This window comes from Lotus japonicus, chromosome 1 (assembly GCF_012489685.1).
Source record: "Lotus japonicus ecotype B-129 chromosome 1, LjGifu_v1.2".
Taxonomy (NCBI): domain Eukaryota; kingdom Viridiplantae; phylum Streptophyta; class Magnoliopsida; order Fabales; family Fabaceae; genus Lotus; species Lotus japonicus.
The window spans coordinates 1,239,060-1,254,372 of record NC_080041.1 but is presented as its reverse complement, the minus strand read 5'-3'; the positions used below and the strand labels follow the sequence as shown (position 1 = coordinate 1,254,372).

Sequence of the window (15,313 nt, the reverse complement as noted above, 5' to 3'; positions counted from 1 at the left end):
TGTTACTATTGATTTCTGTTGCATCAGTTAAAAACACTCACTTGATTACTGCCATCCACACCATCTGATCCAGCTCGACCATAGCATAGCAGGATGAGATTATTCTGATGTATCATTCTCCTGACAATATGCTTCAGAAGCCAATTTCAGGAATGGCTATGAAGAAAAGGGGTCAAAATGTGCTTCAAAAGAAATGCTTTGTAGGTTCTACCCAATATTTTAGATTTAATTGTGTCATACTTGTTTTAGGGGGTGAAAATTTATTTTGTAGCATTTTTCTTCACTTTCAGAAATAATGATTTCTGACCAGTTTTTACTAGTAAAGAATTGATTCAATCGATGGCTGAAACTGATTTTAAATTGAACAACTTTTGAGAGACACAGAAAAAATTGAGAACTATCTGGATTGAGACTATTACTCAGCCCTATGAGATACATCATCAATTAAATTACAGAACTCTTCCAATCTTACTGATAAGTGAAAAGGTGCAACCATGCATCAATTAAATCCTATTGTACCAACCCATTACTACTCTCAAATCTCTTCCTATATTCCTATGGTTGCCTGAATCTGAGTCTTTATGTTACTCTTGATTTGTTCTTCCTTTTGGGGCAGCAGCAACTGGACAATTCATATGCTGTAGAATAAGTTGAAATGACAAACAAAACATAGATGAATTAGACTACAATCTTATGATTTAGGCAAAACTAGATCAAGATTCAGCGCATGTATATTTGGCCTTCAATTTTTATGGTTATCACTTATCAGTATTCAGAACTAGTAAAAACGTGAATTTACATTCAGCCTGAGTTCATATTTCAAGCCTATGACTCCAGTGGAGAGAACCAATCTGGTTACTTATTGTCCAAAACTATAGCTAACTCAAAGCAAATGCAAAGTAGATAAAGCATGCAAAATCAGATCATGCCACCATTGACAAATGGCCACGTGGTTGTGTGACATTGCAGATAAGAAAAGTAGACGATGTCTTGCTTCTCAATGTGTATGTTTAAAAACTATTCTAGAATTGATAATGAAGCAAATAATCAATTTTGGTAAATATCTTGCACCAAGTAAGCACATATTCCTTTCCTCATTCTCCCAGTACCTTACTTTATTCTCTGCGTACATATTACTTCCTGCCTTCATCACACACGCCTCATTGTTCCTTGCTTTATATATCCAATGGATGAATAAATTATTAATTTCTATTTATCACATCTCCACCATACTTCATTCAGCCTCCCTCCAACCAGACATCATATAGCAAGGTATGCTTACATATTTCCCAACTTTATGTATATGTTTCATTTGATTGCTCAAGCCTTGGTTCAAAGTAGTTTACAGATTTAACTTTTATTCTGTGACTTTACTCTCTCATTCTCTCTGAAACCTTCCTTCATTTTCCTTACTTTCTCACTCACACACATGCAATTCAAATATGCTCTTCTAGCTTTGATTGTCCACCTTCACTTTCTTCGGATAGATTGATGTATTTAGCTACACATAGTAAGATGAGAAAAATAAACTGTTGCAATATTAAGATATTATTTGATTTGATATTATTTTCTTCAGGATTTATTTTATTTTATTTAGGAGATTAGAAGAAATATTGTACATGATTACTTATTTCCTTAATTAGGTAGTGTAGCCTCTATAAATTGTAATTACATTAAGTAATAAAATTATATTTTCTCCATATATCAAGTTGGCATCAGAGCTTACGGCCTTCGTTCTTGGTCATGGTTTCATTCATGCGAACCCGGTGACCATTTTGCTTTCTAAGCAACGTCCAGTCACCGGCAACGCACTTTGGAAAATTCATCAAACCAGACAAGAGACCCTTACACGAGTCTCGCCACCCTCTGATCGGGCAAAACCAAAAGTTCGATCACCAAAGACCACCACACGTGATTTATCTTCCTCGGCGAGTGAGATCTACTCGCAGGTGCTTCACCGGTGCGTGAGCTACTCACGCCACCTTCATGACATCCGTTTGCAATGGCGCATAGATAGAATGCTTCACTAGCCCCTCCTGGTTCTGGTTTGGGGTTATTTCTTCTATATATGGAGTTCTTGACCACTCATAGAGCTTCTTCCTTGGGTAGGAACGTACGACAACAATCTTTGTGCACTTGGCTTGCTGTCTCCTTTTTACCTCCTGTTTGTTTTAGTTTCAGGGGTTGTTTTGTCCAAATCGGCCTTTGATGAAAGAGGTTTTCCTCCACTAACTATAGACTCTTACTCAATTTCTCCCGAATTTCTTAGATCCTACCTTTTTTCTAATTGAATAGAACGAAGTAAGACAATCTAAGAGAAATAAATAGAATTAAAATAGAAAAGAAATTCAAGAACACAAGAGAAATTCTAATTATAACTCGAAATTCATGTTCACTACATCAAATCCCTAAAAAAAAGGATTTATAAGAGAAAAATTACAGATATAATCATAGAAAAATTATAAGAGAAAGAGTAGTTTTTTTTTATAGGCAAATGTTAGTGGTTAGTTGTTAGTAAGTTAGAAAATCCCTTCAAATTTCTCTTCCAGGATTCGAACCCTGGACCTTCCCTTCCCCAACCCTTATGTCCCCTAGCTCTTACCACTTAAGCTAACCCTCGGGGACAAACCGAAATTCTTCTTCTCCAAATTGTTATGTCGTTCCAATACTCTGCTGCCGTTCTCCTTCTGTTCACGTTCCAATCCCAACCCTATATCTCAGTATACACAGAATATCTCCCAACCCTATATCTCTAATTTCAATCTTTTTTTTCTTCAATTCAATCACGTGACAAGACTCTCTCAAGATAAGACAAAAGACTGCCACGTGTCGTCTTCCGATTGGATCAAGGTTTAAGTGGGGTGGAATCAGGTGCTTCGCGCATAACATTATTATAGTAGACCCCTACCTTGATCGCGCCATTTGTCAGAGGGCAAACCCGCAGCCGTCCATCTCTACATGCGCACTATATTTCCCATGGACCATCGGCACTCGATCAGCTTCATTTTTCCTGATCTCCGAAAATCCTAAATAAAATAAAATAAAACTAAAAATTCATCATCATAATTGCATAAAAATGTATTGAACGAGAACAAATCAAATTACATCATCCATAGTACCAAAGTAAAATCAAACTACATAAAAGGGGAAGAGAGGAAAGATGGAACCCAAGGTAGTTTGAAGCCATGATCTTCTGGAGAAGCTTTCACCTTCTTCCATGGTGCCTTAGCACTCACCTCCAATAGCTCAACATTCCTTTCCACCAAGAAAGTCTCTTGAAGCTTTAGAGTGCCTCCTAAAGGTGTTCAATTAGGCTTAGAATGACCCAAAGATGCATGAAAAACACTAAAGAAGTGTTTAAACACTATTTTTTGAAATACAGTGTTTTCTGGTGCAAACAAGAGCGCAACGGCACAGTCTCACCTGACTTTGACAACACCGGCCTCCCATGGTAAGATGGCTCATGGCACTTTGTCTACTATTGGATCATGCTAAAATTTTGATGTGTTACTCATGACATATAAATCGTCAATCTGACTGGTTGGAACGTAAAAATATTGTTTGTTCACGGAGAACAAGCCCACACAAGAAGCAGCTAAATTGCTGAAGTGAGATATGCAACATAAAAAGACACTAGAAATATAAAAATGCATAAAAGGACAAAAATATTCTAATTAACTTATTAAACTAAATGCAAATTAATTAGAAAGTAGCCCTAAACCTCGTGTCATTAGCCTTCGTTGCTTCTCGTTGGAGTTCATTTGGTTGTTCCTTCTTTGTAGGGACGTGGGTCTCGCTTCTTGGCTTGTTGTTTGCCATTTTTTCCCTCTTGTTGATGCCACTTGGAGCCATCTCTATTGTTTTTCCTTGTTGACAGCCCTTGGCTCCTTTGTTACGTTACAATTACGACCAGTGGCGGATCCATAAATTTTGTAAAGCCTGGGCAAATTTGAGTAAGAAATTTTATTTTATGAAATAGTCCCTTAATTTTGCCCTTACCTTTAAATTTTGTCCTTTTTCTTCTTTATTTTGAGCCCAAAATATGGTCTAGTCCAAAGGAAAAAAATAATAATTGGCCAGAGCCTGGGCACATGCCCAGGGTGGCTAGGCGGTGGATCCGCCTATGATTACGACGTAGTTGCTTTCTCCTATTGCGTGAATGATAAGTGTGAGGTGTTTCATTTGCTTGTAAACTTTTTCCACATGGTTAGAACAAAATTTGAGATATTTAGTAAAAAGTTAAGGTCAGAGAAATGGGAAAGACCTCCTACTCAATTGCCTGGGAATCTGTAATAGAAATAAAGGGAGGGGTAAGTCCCAAAGACTTAGTGAGGACCTATCAACCACCATGAACTGGAAGGGGAATATCATAAGCACAATTTTTTTTCTCTTTAAAACTCAGGACACATATGACAAATGATCGGATCAAGTAATTCAAATCACTTACATAAAAAAAATTATAGGCAAATGTTAGTTGTTAGTAATGTTAGTAAATTAGTCTCTCCTCAGGGTTCGAACCCTTGAGCCTTCACCCTTCATCCCACCCAAACCTTATGTTCCCTAACTCTTACCACTTTAGATAACCCTCGGGGACACTTACATAAAACATATATGTTACGATGAAAGTTTCATGCTTTGCTAATTCCAGGAAATATTGCATTGTCATAGGGAAAACTTAAAGAATCAAAGAATGCAGTTAAATCATTTCCAATTTATAAAAGCAATCAAAACCTGATAATTTAATACAATAGAGGTCAAAGATGAGAGAACCGGAATCATAAGACTGCTTCATCTCGTTGATAGCTCTTTCCTTCTACGGGGTGGCCTTTCCTTAGGGGTGGCTCTGTAACGCCCCGACTTTTGAGGGTCACGATAACAACCTGCTAAAATAAATATGCAATGTTTTCCAAAAGGATTTATGAACAAGAGTATATTTTTTCCCTTCGACTCAAAGTATTTCCAAAACATGCCATGCATACTCCCAACTGTAAATAAATTTACATCAAGTCTTGAACAAGGCAAGTACCCGAGGGTAAAGACGAAAGCACACAACCTACAAAACCTAACAATTAAAAACAGATTCAACAAAGAATCTATTATGCAATGACACCATAAATATGACCTTCTCCCTATGATCTCCACACCGGGGAACCGTAGGAAAGCAATGCACCGAAACCTACCTGAAACCTCAATTATAAATTCCTAAAGTCATTACGCAAGATTAAACCAATAACGGTAAGCTTTTTAACCCAAGACTCTAGCCTTAAACCCGACTCTACTCTTCAAGTCTTCCACAAATCTTCAAGTTCTCATCTATGACTCGCACAAAGGTCAAGCTTCATCAAAAGTTCTCCATCGCCTAATAGCGTTAAGCGCCTAAACAACAAGTAGAAAAACAGAAAGGGTCAACTCCATACAATTACCACATATAAAAGAGAAAAGCATGTTATTCAAATTTAAGTGCATAACATGGCATATAAGCTAGCAACTTAATTCAAGATAGATGACGACATATATCCAACGACATAAAATCAAATCAGATATCAACGACATATATTTAAATCAGATATCCGCAAACTCCACAACATATATTTAAATCAACTATCAATAAAGTCTAATATAAGTTCCCTGTAGTACAACTATGTGTTACTACCAAGATGGATCAAATCAAAAGCGTCTAGCAAGACGGGACAGTCACCTAGTACGAAAACCATTGATCTGCCACTTTGGCATCTCGCAAGACGGGACAATCACGTGAAACGAAAGCCATTAATCTGCCACTTAATAACGCCCTGAAGGCCACTCAGTATGCCACGAAGACACCACAGTACGGCACGAAGCCCACACAGTACGCCATGAAGGCCACACAGTACGACACAAAGCCCACACAGTACAATCCCACAACGCATATGCACAAATATCAACTCATTGCCACTTAGCACATACATAGCATGTGATTTAGCCCAACATCAACCATAACAACAATCAAAACATCAACAATTCCCAATCCAATAATCAAGTCAGAGTAACCACATGATATTCATAATTTCGACTAGCACACCAAATCAGTTCAATATCAACACAAATACATCAAGCTCTATTGAGCGATGAAACACTGATTCAGTGCTATTGGGCAAGAAGTTAGCAAACAAAAAAGATGACATTGAAAAATGTAATGATGAAGGGAGAAAGTACATACAACTTGAACGTGTTGCAACACTTACAAGCATGCCATCTTTTTCTGGAGACAAATATTTGAAATTTAATAGTAGAAAACTTGCTTATCAGCAACTTATGGAGGCAGTGGAAAATGATGAGGTTTCCATGATTGGATTGTATGGTATGGGGGGTTGTGGTAAAACCACGCTGGCAATGGAACTCATGAACACAAAACAACATATGTTTGACAAAGTGCTTTTTGTCACTATATCCAACTCCAACACATTAGATATTCGGACGATTCAGGATAAAATTGCAAGCCCGTTGCAGTATACATTTCCTGAAAATGGAGAAATGGAGAGAGCCCAGCGCTTACGCACAAGGTTAATCCAAGAAAATAAGATTCTCTTGATTCTAGATGATGTGTGGCAATTTCTAGATTTTGACACCATAGGGATTCCCACCAGTACAACTCATAAAGGCTGCAAGGTTTTGATTACTACTCGGTTAGAAGCAGTTTGTACGTCGATGGATTGTCAAAGAAAGATTTCACTGTCAATCTTAAAGAATGATGAAGCATGGGTTCTTTTCCGAAAGCAAGCATGCTTGTCTGAAGTCACCTCTGATACCTTAAAGCGTTTGGCAAGGCTAATTTCAGATGAATGTAAAGGACTACCTGTTGCTATTGCAGCTGTGGCCAGCACTTTGAAAGGCAAGTCTGAAGTGGAATGGAAGGTTGCATTGGATAGCTTGCGAAATTCGAAGCCAGTGAATGTTGAAAAAGGTCTTCAAAATCCTTACAAGTGCTTGCAGTTGAGTTATGATAATTTGGATACTGAAGAAGCCAAGGCGCTTTTCTTGTTGAGCTCTGTGTACCCTGAAGACTATGAAATTTCAGTAGAACAATTAACTAGATGTGCAATAGGGCTAGGCCTTGGTGGAGAAATTCACTCATATGAAGGGGCAAGGAATGAAGTCAGTGCAACTATAAACAAGCTCATAAGTTCTTGTTTATTGTTAGATGGACAAGATCATGTCAAGATGCATGACTTGGTTCGTGATGTAGCCCACTGGATTGCAAATGATCACTATTCACCAAGATACCTATGGACTGAGAATGTTCCATATGAATTGGATTTTTCCAATCTTGAATATCTATGGCTAAGAACAGAATTGGAAATATCAGGTGAAATTTACAAAAGGATGAGGAAGCTTAGAGTTTTGCTTCTTCTCAATCCCACTGGAAGAAATCCATTGTCGACAATGGCATTCAAATCGTTGACCAAACTTCGATATCTATTCCTCTCTTGGTGGGAATTAAGTGACTTTTCGTTTTTAGGAGATATGAAGGAACTTGAAACTCTTGAATTATTTGGTTGTTCATTCATTGAATTACCCAATGATGTTGAAGTTACACAACTGAAGAACTTGAGATTGTTAGCTTTAGCAGAATGTCGCATAAAAAAGAATAATTTTGAGGCTATTGCAAGACTCCAATTGTTGGAAGAATTGTACGTTGGTGATTGGTCATCAACATGGGATCACTATAATGAAAATGTTGCTGAACTCTTTAACAGGTGTAGTGTCGTCCTCCAAGGGCTGAAAAGGTATGTGATAGAAGGACCTCACATCCAACCTACTTTTTTCGAATTTGAGCCGCTAAGGTCCATTCCTTATCAGAAAATTTTGGTGCTAGGTTATTTTCATACATCAAATGCAACAGCAAAGGTTTTGGCCGAAAGAGCAGAGTTTTTGACTTTAAAACAGATTGAGGGAGAGGCGAAAAATTTTATGCCTGACATAATTCAAATAGGAGGAGGAGGAAGTATGAATGAGTTGAAGGTTGTTGAGATAAGTAATTCCAAGGACATAGAGTACTTAATTGACACTAGCACTAGCAATCATTTGAGCGAGGTTGGAAATCTCCTCCCTGAATTGCGTGTTCTGAGAATTCATGGTATGGATCACTTAATAACTTTATGCCACGGTCATTTGCCTTCGAGCGGCCCTTTCCAGAAATTAAAACAACTGCACTTAATTAACTGCCCAGAGGTAACATATCTTTTCACTACTGTAGTTGCTCAAAGTCTAGTAGAGTTGAACTTTTTAGAGATAAAAGAATGCCATGGATTGAAGCATATATTGAAAGAGGATGACACAATGGAGATAAGTCCAGATGATAACAGTTTGGTGTTCTCAAAATTAAAGTCCCTCAGGGTCTCAGAGTGTGGAAAGATAGAATATATAATCCCGGTCACTTTTGCCCAAGGCCTTGTACAGTAGAGACTTTGCATATTATTGGAAATGCTGCATTAAAATATGCATTTGGAAGAAACACACATGGACCTCAGAGTGGAAATGAACTCGATATCAAGCTTCCTGCTTTGGATTTTCTTTGGCTTGAAGCCTTGCCACAAGCAATTAGCATTTTCCCAAACAATTGTTATCCAAGGTTGCCATCTCTGCGTAGGTTTTATGTTATAAACTGTCCGGAATTTGGTACAAAGTCTATCAGAACTTGCAGGAAGATAAAAAATTGGTACGATCACGAAGAAACAAAGGTATAACATAATCACCCATTGGATTATTTTTTATTTTTTTGTTTCTATCTTGTGGTTAACATAATCATGTATTTTAATAGATGAAATATATGAAATTTCAATCAACTATAGTATATGAAATTTATTTTTTTTCATTTATTTAAGTAATTTTTGTTTGTCATTTCTTGAACACAAATTCATTTTACACATTTCCTCTTTCTATTTTACAGGACTTGGAAAATCTACCTCAGTTGACATATATTTGCATGCCTTTTAAAGACCCTTCTAAATTTGAAAAACTTACAATTTTACTGATAACGGGATGTGAAAAAGTAGATGTAATCTTTCATGCGCGTGTTTCAAGATGGCTATGTGAGTTGAAGATTTTAGTTATAAAACAATGCAAAGAATTGAAGCCGATTGTTGAGGAGGAAGTGGAGAATGACAAATTATCAAATCTTCCTTCTCAACAGCCACAACCATGCTTCCCAAAGCTAAAATTACTCTGCGTCGAAGAATGCCATAAATTGAAACGTTTCATCTCTTTCTCTAGATGTAATGATCTTCCCAACCTAGTTGTTTTGATCATAAGGAAAGCCTCTAAGCTAGAAGAACTAATAGGATGTGAACATGGAAATGGTGGTTGTGAGATAGGAGAAAAGAAAGTTGAGCTTCAAAAACTGAAATATGTAATGTTATGGCAGCTGCCAAAACTCTGCCAATTGATTGAATCCCAGACTGTAAGGAATCGTGTTGTTGTCAATTGCCCAAAACTCTCTTTCCCTTCAAGCTCAGCTACCTGCAACACTAAAGAAATATTATGGTATGAATATGATGAATCATACAAATGGTATGAATATGATGAATCATCAAATATAAATTCCCCCTTATAATAAAGAAATATTTTTCTTCCATATTTGATTAATCGTCATGAAGGACTTACAAAATTAGAAAATTTGATTTAAGTTGTGTTTTATATTTGGTTATTAAATGTGTCAACATTTAGATTTCGAAATTGTTAAATATGATGTCATTTTTTTCCAATAGAAAATTCCATTGATTGTTTAAGTTGCACTTTTGTTTGAGCTGCATTGAAGATTTATCTTTATAATTTTCTTTTTTTGTTATAGATTTGCAAATTAGTGGGATTGAAAGAATGGTGCTACGACAAATAATTTTGATGGTCTTGACCGAGGGATATTCTCCCTCTACGCTCACCTCACAACACCATGGTATGTTTTTGAAGCTACTATTGCTTTCATTGGAACTGGATACTAATTTTAGGAAGGAAGCTCGAGCAGCCTCAAGGAGTAAGTTGCCTTCTTCACAGGTCAGTAGCAATTAATCTAGGCTATGCATGCGAACTTAGTTGAATACAATCATCATGATACTAGCATCAAAACAGATGTCTTGTCCATTGCTTCACTAAACTTGACACATACATTTAATATGTAAGATATGTCTGAAACTTTGGAATTAGAAGAGAATGTGTTACTGGTTACAAGTCCTAGCAAACCAACCATTTGGAACGTTTACTCCAGTAGGCAGTTAATTGTAAGATAGATTCTGATATGTTCTGTTATGATATATTAATGCTACGATTCTGTTCCAGTCTCGAGAATCGTCCCCTTATTGATTGAAAAATAATCCTTGTTAACATTTACTAAAACATTTAACTTATTAAGCTACCCCTTTTGTATCTTTTTCTGTTGCTCAGATTAATGAAGAATCAAAGAAGGAATTTATTGAGGAAGTTTCTAGTTCAGAGGTACTCTCTGAAACGCACCGTTTCACTTTTATGTTTTTTTTAAAAAAAAAAAAACATTACATAAAAGAAAAAAATCAGAACCGACCCTACCCTACCCCACCCCACTTTCCCTTTCCCCTTTCACTTTTCCTCTTTCCTTTTCTCCATTCGACAGCAGCTTCTTCTCTTAATCTCTTCTTCATCAATTTCTTTTTCTTCACAAAAGAACCACACTAACACCCACCATAAACTACAAATATTTGAAGAAGAAGCTTGATGGTTCACGTGGGAAGCTTTTGGGTTAGTTTTGGGTGCTAGGGATTCTGCTCTAAGAGAGAAGAAGATTACCCACCCCATAAAGAGTATTCACTTGAGCTCAATGAGGTATATTCACAACCCAAAAATTATAAAGAATGGTATTCTAGTCTATGTTAATTTTGGGTAAATTAATTTTAGGGATTTGAGCTCACAATTAGGGATTTCATGGTTGCTTTTGGTTAATAGATAGCTAAATTAAGTTCCTTAAGTGTTGAAATCTGTTGTTGGTGTTCAGATTTGCCGACCACGGACTCATCCGGACATCTTGAAGTTATTGGGAGCACTCATCTTGATCCTTCATAGTTGTGAGTGGTTTATGGCCATTGTGGCATATTTTTAATTACTCTATGTTTATGGTTTTGACTATTTTATTATAACTTGAAGTGTCTATTTATTTAAAATTGGGGAAACATCATTTCATTCACATGACTATCTTTTATTGAGTTATTTAAGGTTATGTAATCAAATAAATGGATTTGAGAATGATTGTAGTTTGTTTTAAGTTATGAAGTTACAAACTTTATGTATTGAATCATGTTGGGTTGAGAATGACATCTTGATGAGCTTTGATAATTATTGAGAACATTCATATTTGAAACTTTGATATGAGATTGCTTATGATTTTGAAAAGATGATTGTGGGAATACATGTTAGAACCCCGTAGCCGTTAACGGAGGTAACGGCCTAGGTGCACCTAGTTATTTGATTCCGGGTGGAGAGGGCTATCCGTTAGATGGAGCCGCCAGTGCACGGAAAGGGCTATCAACGAGATGTAGCTTCCCCCGATGAGATTGATGAGATATGACATGATTTCGGGTGGAGAGGGCTATCCGTTAGATGGAGCCGCCTCTTGGATAAGATAATCCTTAAGAGGAAAGGGCTATCAACGAGATGTAGCTTCCCCCGATGACACGATGTGACTTGAGAAAGGAAAGGGCTATCTGTTAGATGGAGCCGCCCCTAGGGGAAAGGCCACCCCGTAGGAGGAAAGGGCTATCAACGAGATGGAGCCGCCTTATGATTATGGTTCTCTCATGTGTGTTCCCTATTGTATTTGGATTATCGGATTTTGAGTGATTTTATAAATTTAAAATGCTTTAACCGCATTATGATTCTTTAAGTTTTCTCTATGTCAAAGTGACATTGATTTGAGTTAGTAAAGCATGAAGCTTTTACCATGCCAGATATGTTTTATGAAAGTGATTTGAATTACTTGACTTGATCAAATGTCATATTTATCCTGAGTTTTAAAGAGAAAATCGTGCCTATGATGTTCCCCTTCTAGTTCATGGTGGTTTATAGGCCCTCACTAAGTCTTTGTGACTTACCCCCTCCTTATTTCCATTTCAGATTCACAGGTAGCTGAGTAGGAGGTTGCTTCAGTTGCAGCTTGTACAGTTACTTCTTTTTGGTAGGCCTCCTACGGTTGGTGGCCATGTTGATGTCTTTTGTTGATCTTTTTGGTATTATGCAGCTATAGGGAATGTGTAGTAGTCATATTTTGTAAAGTGTAAACAACTCTATGATGTATTTGATGATGTTGCTTCTTGGATGTTGGTTATGTACATATTTGGATTCTTGGTTGGATTTTAAACCTCATTGGCAGGTCTTGTTATTTTGGGAAATGAAGATATACAAAGGAAACTCTGTCGAATTATCGCTTGAACTTGGTTATTTTTATAAGTGATATTGCAGAAATGAGTTGTGAAGAAGCAGGCTTGCTAGGCTATGGTAATAGCTTATGCGCCGGTCACGGCTTAGGTTTGGGTCGTGACACTCTCTACAACAACTTTAACAGATTCTCAATTGATTGAAAGACCATCTCCAAGTCCCTTGGATGCTCCTCTAAATAAGACAATGATTGTTACTTTAACTTATTTAGAATTAACTAGCCCAGTCCCATCAGATACTCTTCAGCATAAATAACATGCACAACTAAACTAACTAAGCTTGCTCGATGAAATTGTCCATTTGAACATGTTCAACTTGGTTTTCATTTATTAATTATTTTTCTACAGAAGAAGGATTCCATGCCAAAAACCACTTCTACACTTGGTAAAACTGTAAGTGAGGACAACCAAATTCAGAGTGAATCAACTGCAGCTGAAACATCCAAGTTCGTAGAATCAGAAAAGATAAAGCAAAGCGATAGCACACTTAAAATTGTTGAAGCTGAAATTGCACCCATTTCTTCACCCAACTTGATAGATGTATTAACTCTTTTTTTTGTCTTTCATTTTTTTTTCCTTATTTTAAAAAACTAGATAACATTGAACTAATTATGGAGAAGGCTAGGCCGATACTAAGAGACAATGACAGTTGACTCACTAAGTATCATACTTTTGGGATTGTACAGAGTATTGAGGAAACCAAGAGAGCCAATACTGGAAAGAATCCAGCATTAGTCAAACCAGCCATACCAAGTTCTGGTTCAGAACTAAGAGGGTCATCTCCAACATCATTAACAGCTCCTTTGCATGTAAGTTTGTTAATCACAAAGCTAGAAACAATATTTCTGAATAGTAAGGCTAATGCTTTTTTTCTTGTTCAATATTACAAATAGAACCAGGTGGATCAAGAGCCAACTAGCGAACCGGGTGTTCTGGAAGAACAAGTTGCCCTTGGAGAGACCATAGTAAGCACTGAAATTTCTCAACTTATTGCCATAATACATGATGATATACATTATAAATAAGTGGTCCTTTCAAAGCTATAACTTCACAACTACTTAACATAATTTTCCATTTGTGATGCACAGAGCATGAAAGAAATAGGAAAAGAAAGAATTCAAGAGGGGCCTGCACCAAAGGAAAATATGATGAAAACTTTGTCATCTGGTGTAGATGGCATTGGCTTTGGTGGAGAGGGATCAAACTTGATGAATAAAGAAAGTGGAATAGGTGTTGTTTCTAATGGCAGCATTGAGGTTCCTCCAGGTTAGCACTCTCTTCTTGTCTGATATATATCTCACCCAAGAAACTCTTTAACTTTTAGCAGTTTCTGCAGATACTCATGGAAATCACTCTTTGATCATTGCGAAATTGGGAGCATATAAGCGCTTTGTTGATCTGGATGACACACAAATTGCTATATTGGCTGAGGCAATGGCTGCATATCCTCATCTTTGGAATGTTTGTGAGAAGTTCAGTGAGCGCTTTCGAGCTTGGATGTTGAAAACTTTGGCAGATATGTTGTGGTTTCTTCGAAATGAAAGTGCTTCCAGTGTTACTCCTACACGAGAAAAGGAGTTCCATAGACTATGTGATGAGGTTGTTCAACTTGGATTTGACAGTTCATGGGTTGATGGAATGCGGCAGCGTGTGGTAGTCAAGGATCCCAAGGTGGAGCAATCACAAGCACGAATCAATGAGCTTCTCAAGAGGCATGACCAGCTAACTCAGCAACTTCATGAGATAAAGGATGAAATTAACAGTCTTAATGACTCCCTTGCTGACAAGAAGAAGTGTTTTGATTTTGTGTGATTTGGAAGTTCTAGCTATAAGCTATGGTATTGTGGGTTTTCTGTTAAATGTTACTTACTAAAGTGTAAAAGTGTGAAACAATGAATAAATTTATTAGCATATGCCTTTTCTCTGATTTACCTTTCAACTATAACAGGATTTATATGTTACAATTCCTTGTTTGCATTGTATCATTGCTTTCAATATAATTCATGTAAATATTCATCTGAATAACTTTTGTTGATTCTTTTTTTAAGTACATTCTTGTTTGTTTTGTTGAATGTTTGCCTGTGACAGGTTTTGTTTTCTCTTATGTGTTACTTTCTTTTTTTTCGAAAGTCTTATGTGTTACTTTCTTATTTGCCTGATCTGTGACTTATTAAATGAAGGAGGCAAAATGCATGATTTCTGCTGAAACATTATATGCACTGACTGGGATAAAGAATTCATGAGACCAGGTGGAAATAATATTTAGTGTTTTATAATTTGAAATTTGTAATAGGTTTTTAGTGCTGGTTTATTTAATGCTTATGAATAAATTACTATTTCATTAATAAAAAATCACTTTAGTTTCTATTTTTTATGTTGAGATTCGTTATTCAGTTTTACAGCATTAAAATAAATAAATATAGCTTCGCCAAAAAAAAATTCCATATGAAGAATAATGTTTTTATTTTATTTCAGGAATAATTAATTAGTTATATAGTGTAAGATTATGGAAATAATTGGGTGCCTTTCTCATTGATAGTAATTCAATATATATACAAAAATGAATAGGTTAAAGTCAAACTAATGCCTAATATGACTAGCATGATTACAGCATAATTACAGGAAGAATAGTCATAACATTCCTATTCTATCACACCCCCGCAGTCGAAGCGGGAGGTTCGCCAACGCTGAGACTGGATCGAAAATCATCAAAGAGAACTCGAGGGAGGCCTTTGGTGAAGATGTCCGCAATCTGGTGACGAGAGGGAACATGAAGAACACGCGCCTGACCACGGGCGACCTTCTCTCGAACAAAGTGAATGTCCATCTCAATATGTTTAGTGCGTTGATGCTGGACTGGATTACCTGATAGGTAGATA

At 36.7% G+C, this 15,313-nt stretch overlaps 2 protein-coding genes across 5 annotated transcripts; both read left to right on the top strand.

The window, feature by feature from the left end:
• The first annotated feature begins 1,115 nt into the window (after positions 1 to 1,115).
• LOC130732925 (uncharacterized) lies at positions 1,116 to 14,429 on the top strand. Of its 4 annotated transcripts, XM_057584939.1 has the most exons (11): positions 1,190 to 1,272; positions 3,783 to 3,953; positions 9,830 to 10,009; positions 10,417 to 10,467; positions 11,000 to 11,069; positions 12,115 to 12,175; positions 12,783 to 12,974; positions 13,121 to 13,243; positions 13,328 to 13,399; positions 13,523 to 13,700; positions 13,771 to 14,429. In XM_057584939.1, the coding sequence occupies exons 7-11, from the start codon at positions 12,795 to 12,797 to the stop codon at positions 14,244 to 14,246; spliced, it is 1,029 nt and encodes a 342-aa protein (XP_057440922.1). In that variant the 5' UTR covers positions 1,190 to 1,272; positions 3,783 to 3,953; positions 9,830 to 10,009; positions 10,417 to 10,467; positions 11,000 to 11,069; positions 12,115 to 12,175; positions 12,783 to 12,794; the 3' UTR covers positions 14,247 to 14,429. The 4 variants fall into 4 exon arrangements, with proteins under 4 accessions (XP_057440921.1, XP_057440922.1, XP_057440920.1 ...); XM_057584938.1 differs by lacking the exon at positions 3,783 to 3,953 and having other exon boundaries at positions 1,116 to 1,272; XM_057584937.1 differs by lacking the exons at positions 1,190 to 1,272; positions 3,783 to 3,953 and adding an exon at positions 9,114 to 9,522.
• LOC130732923 (disease resistance protein At4g27190-like) lies at positions 3,968 to 9,083 on the top strand. Its single transcript, XM_057584935.1, has 2 exons — positions 3,968 to 8,720; positions 8,930 to 9,083. Exon 1 carries the CDS (start codon positions 6,229 to 6,231, stop codon positions 8,440 to 8,442), a length of 2,214 nt encoding a protein of 737 aa, XP_057440918.1. The 5' UTR covers positions 3,968 to 6,228; the 3' UTR covers positions 8,443 to 8,720; positions 8,930 to 9,083.
• Positions 14,430 to 15,313: the final 884 nt, after the last annotated feature.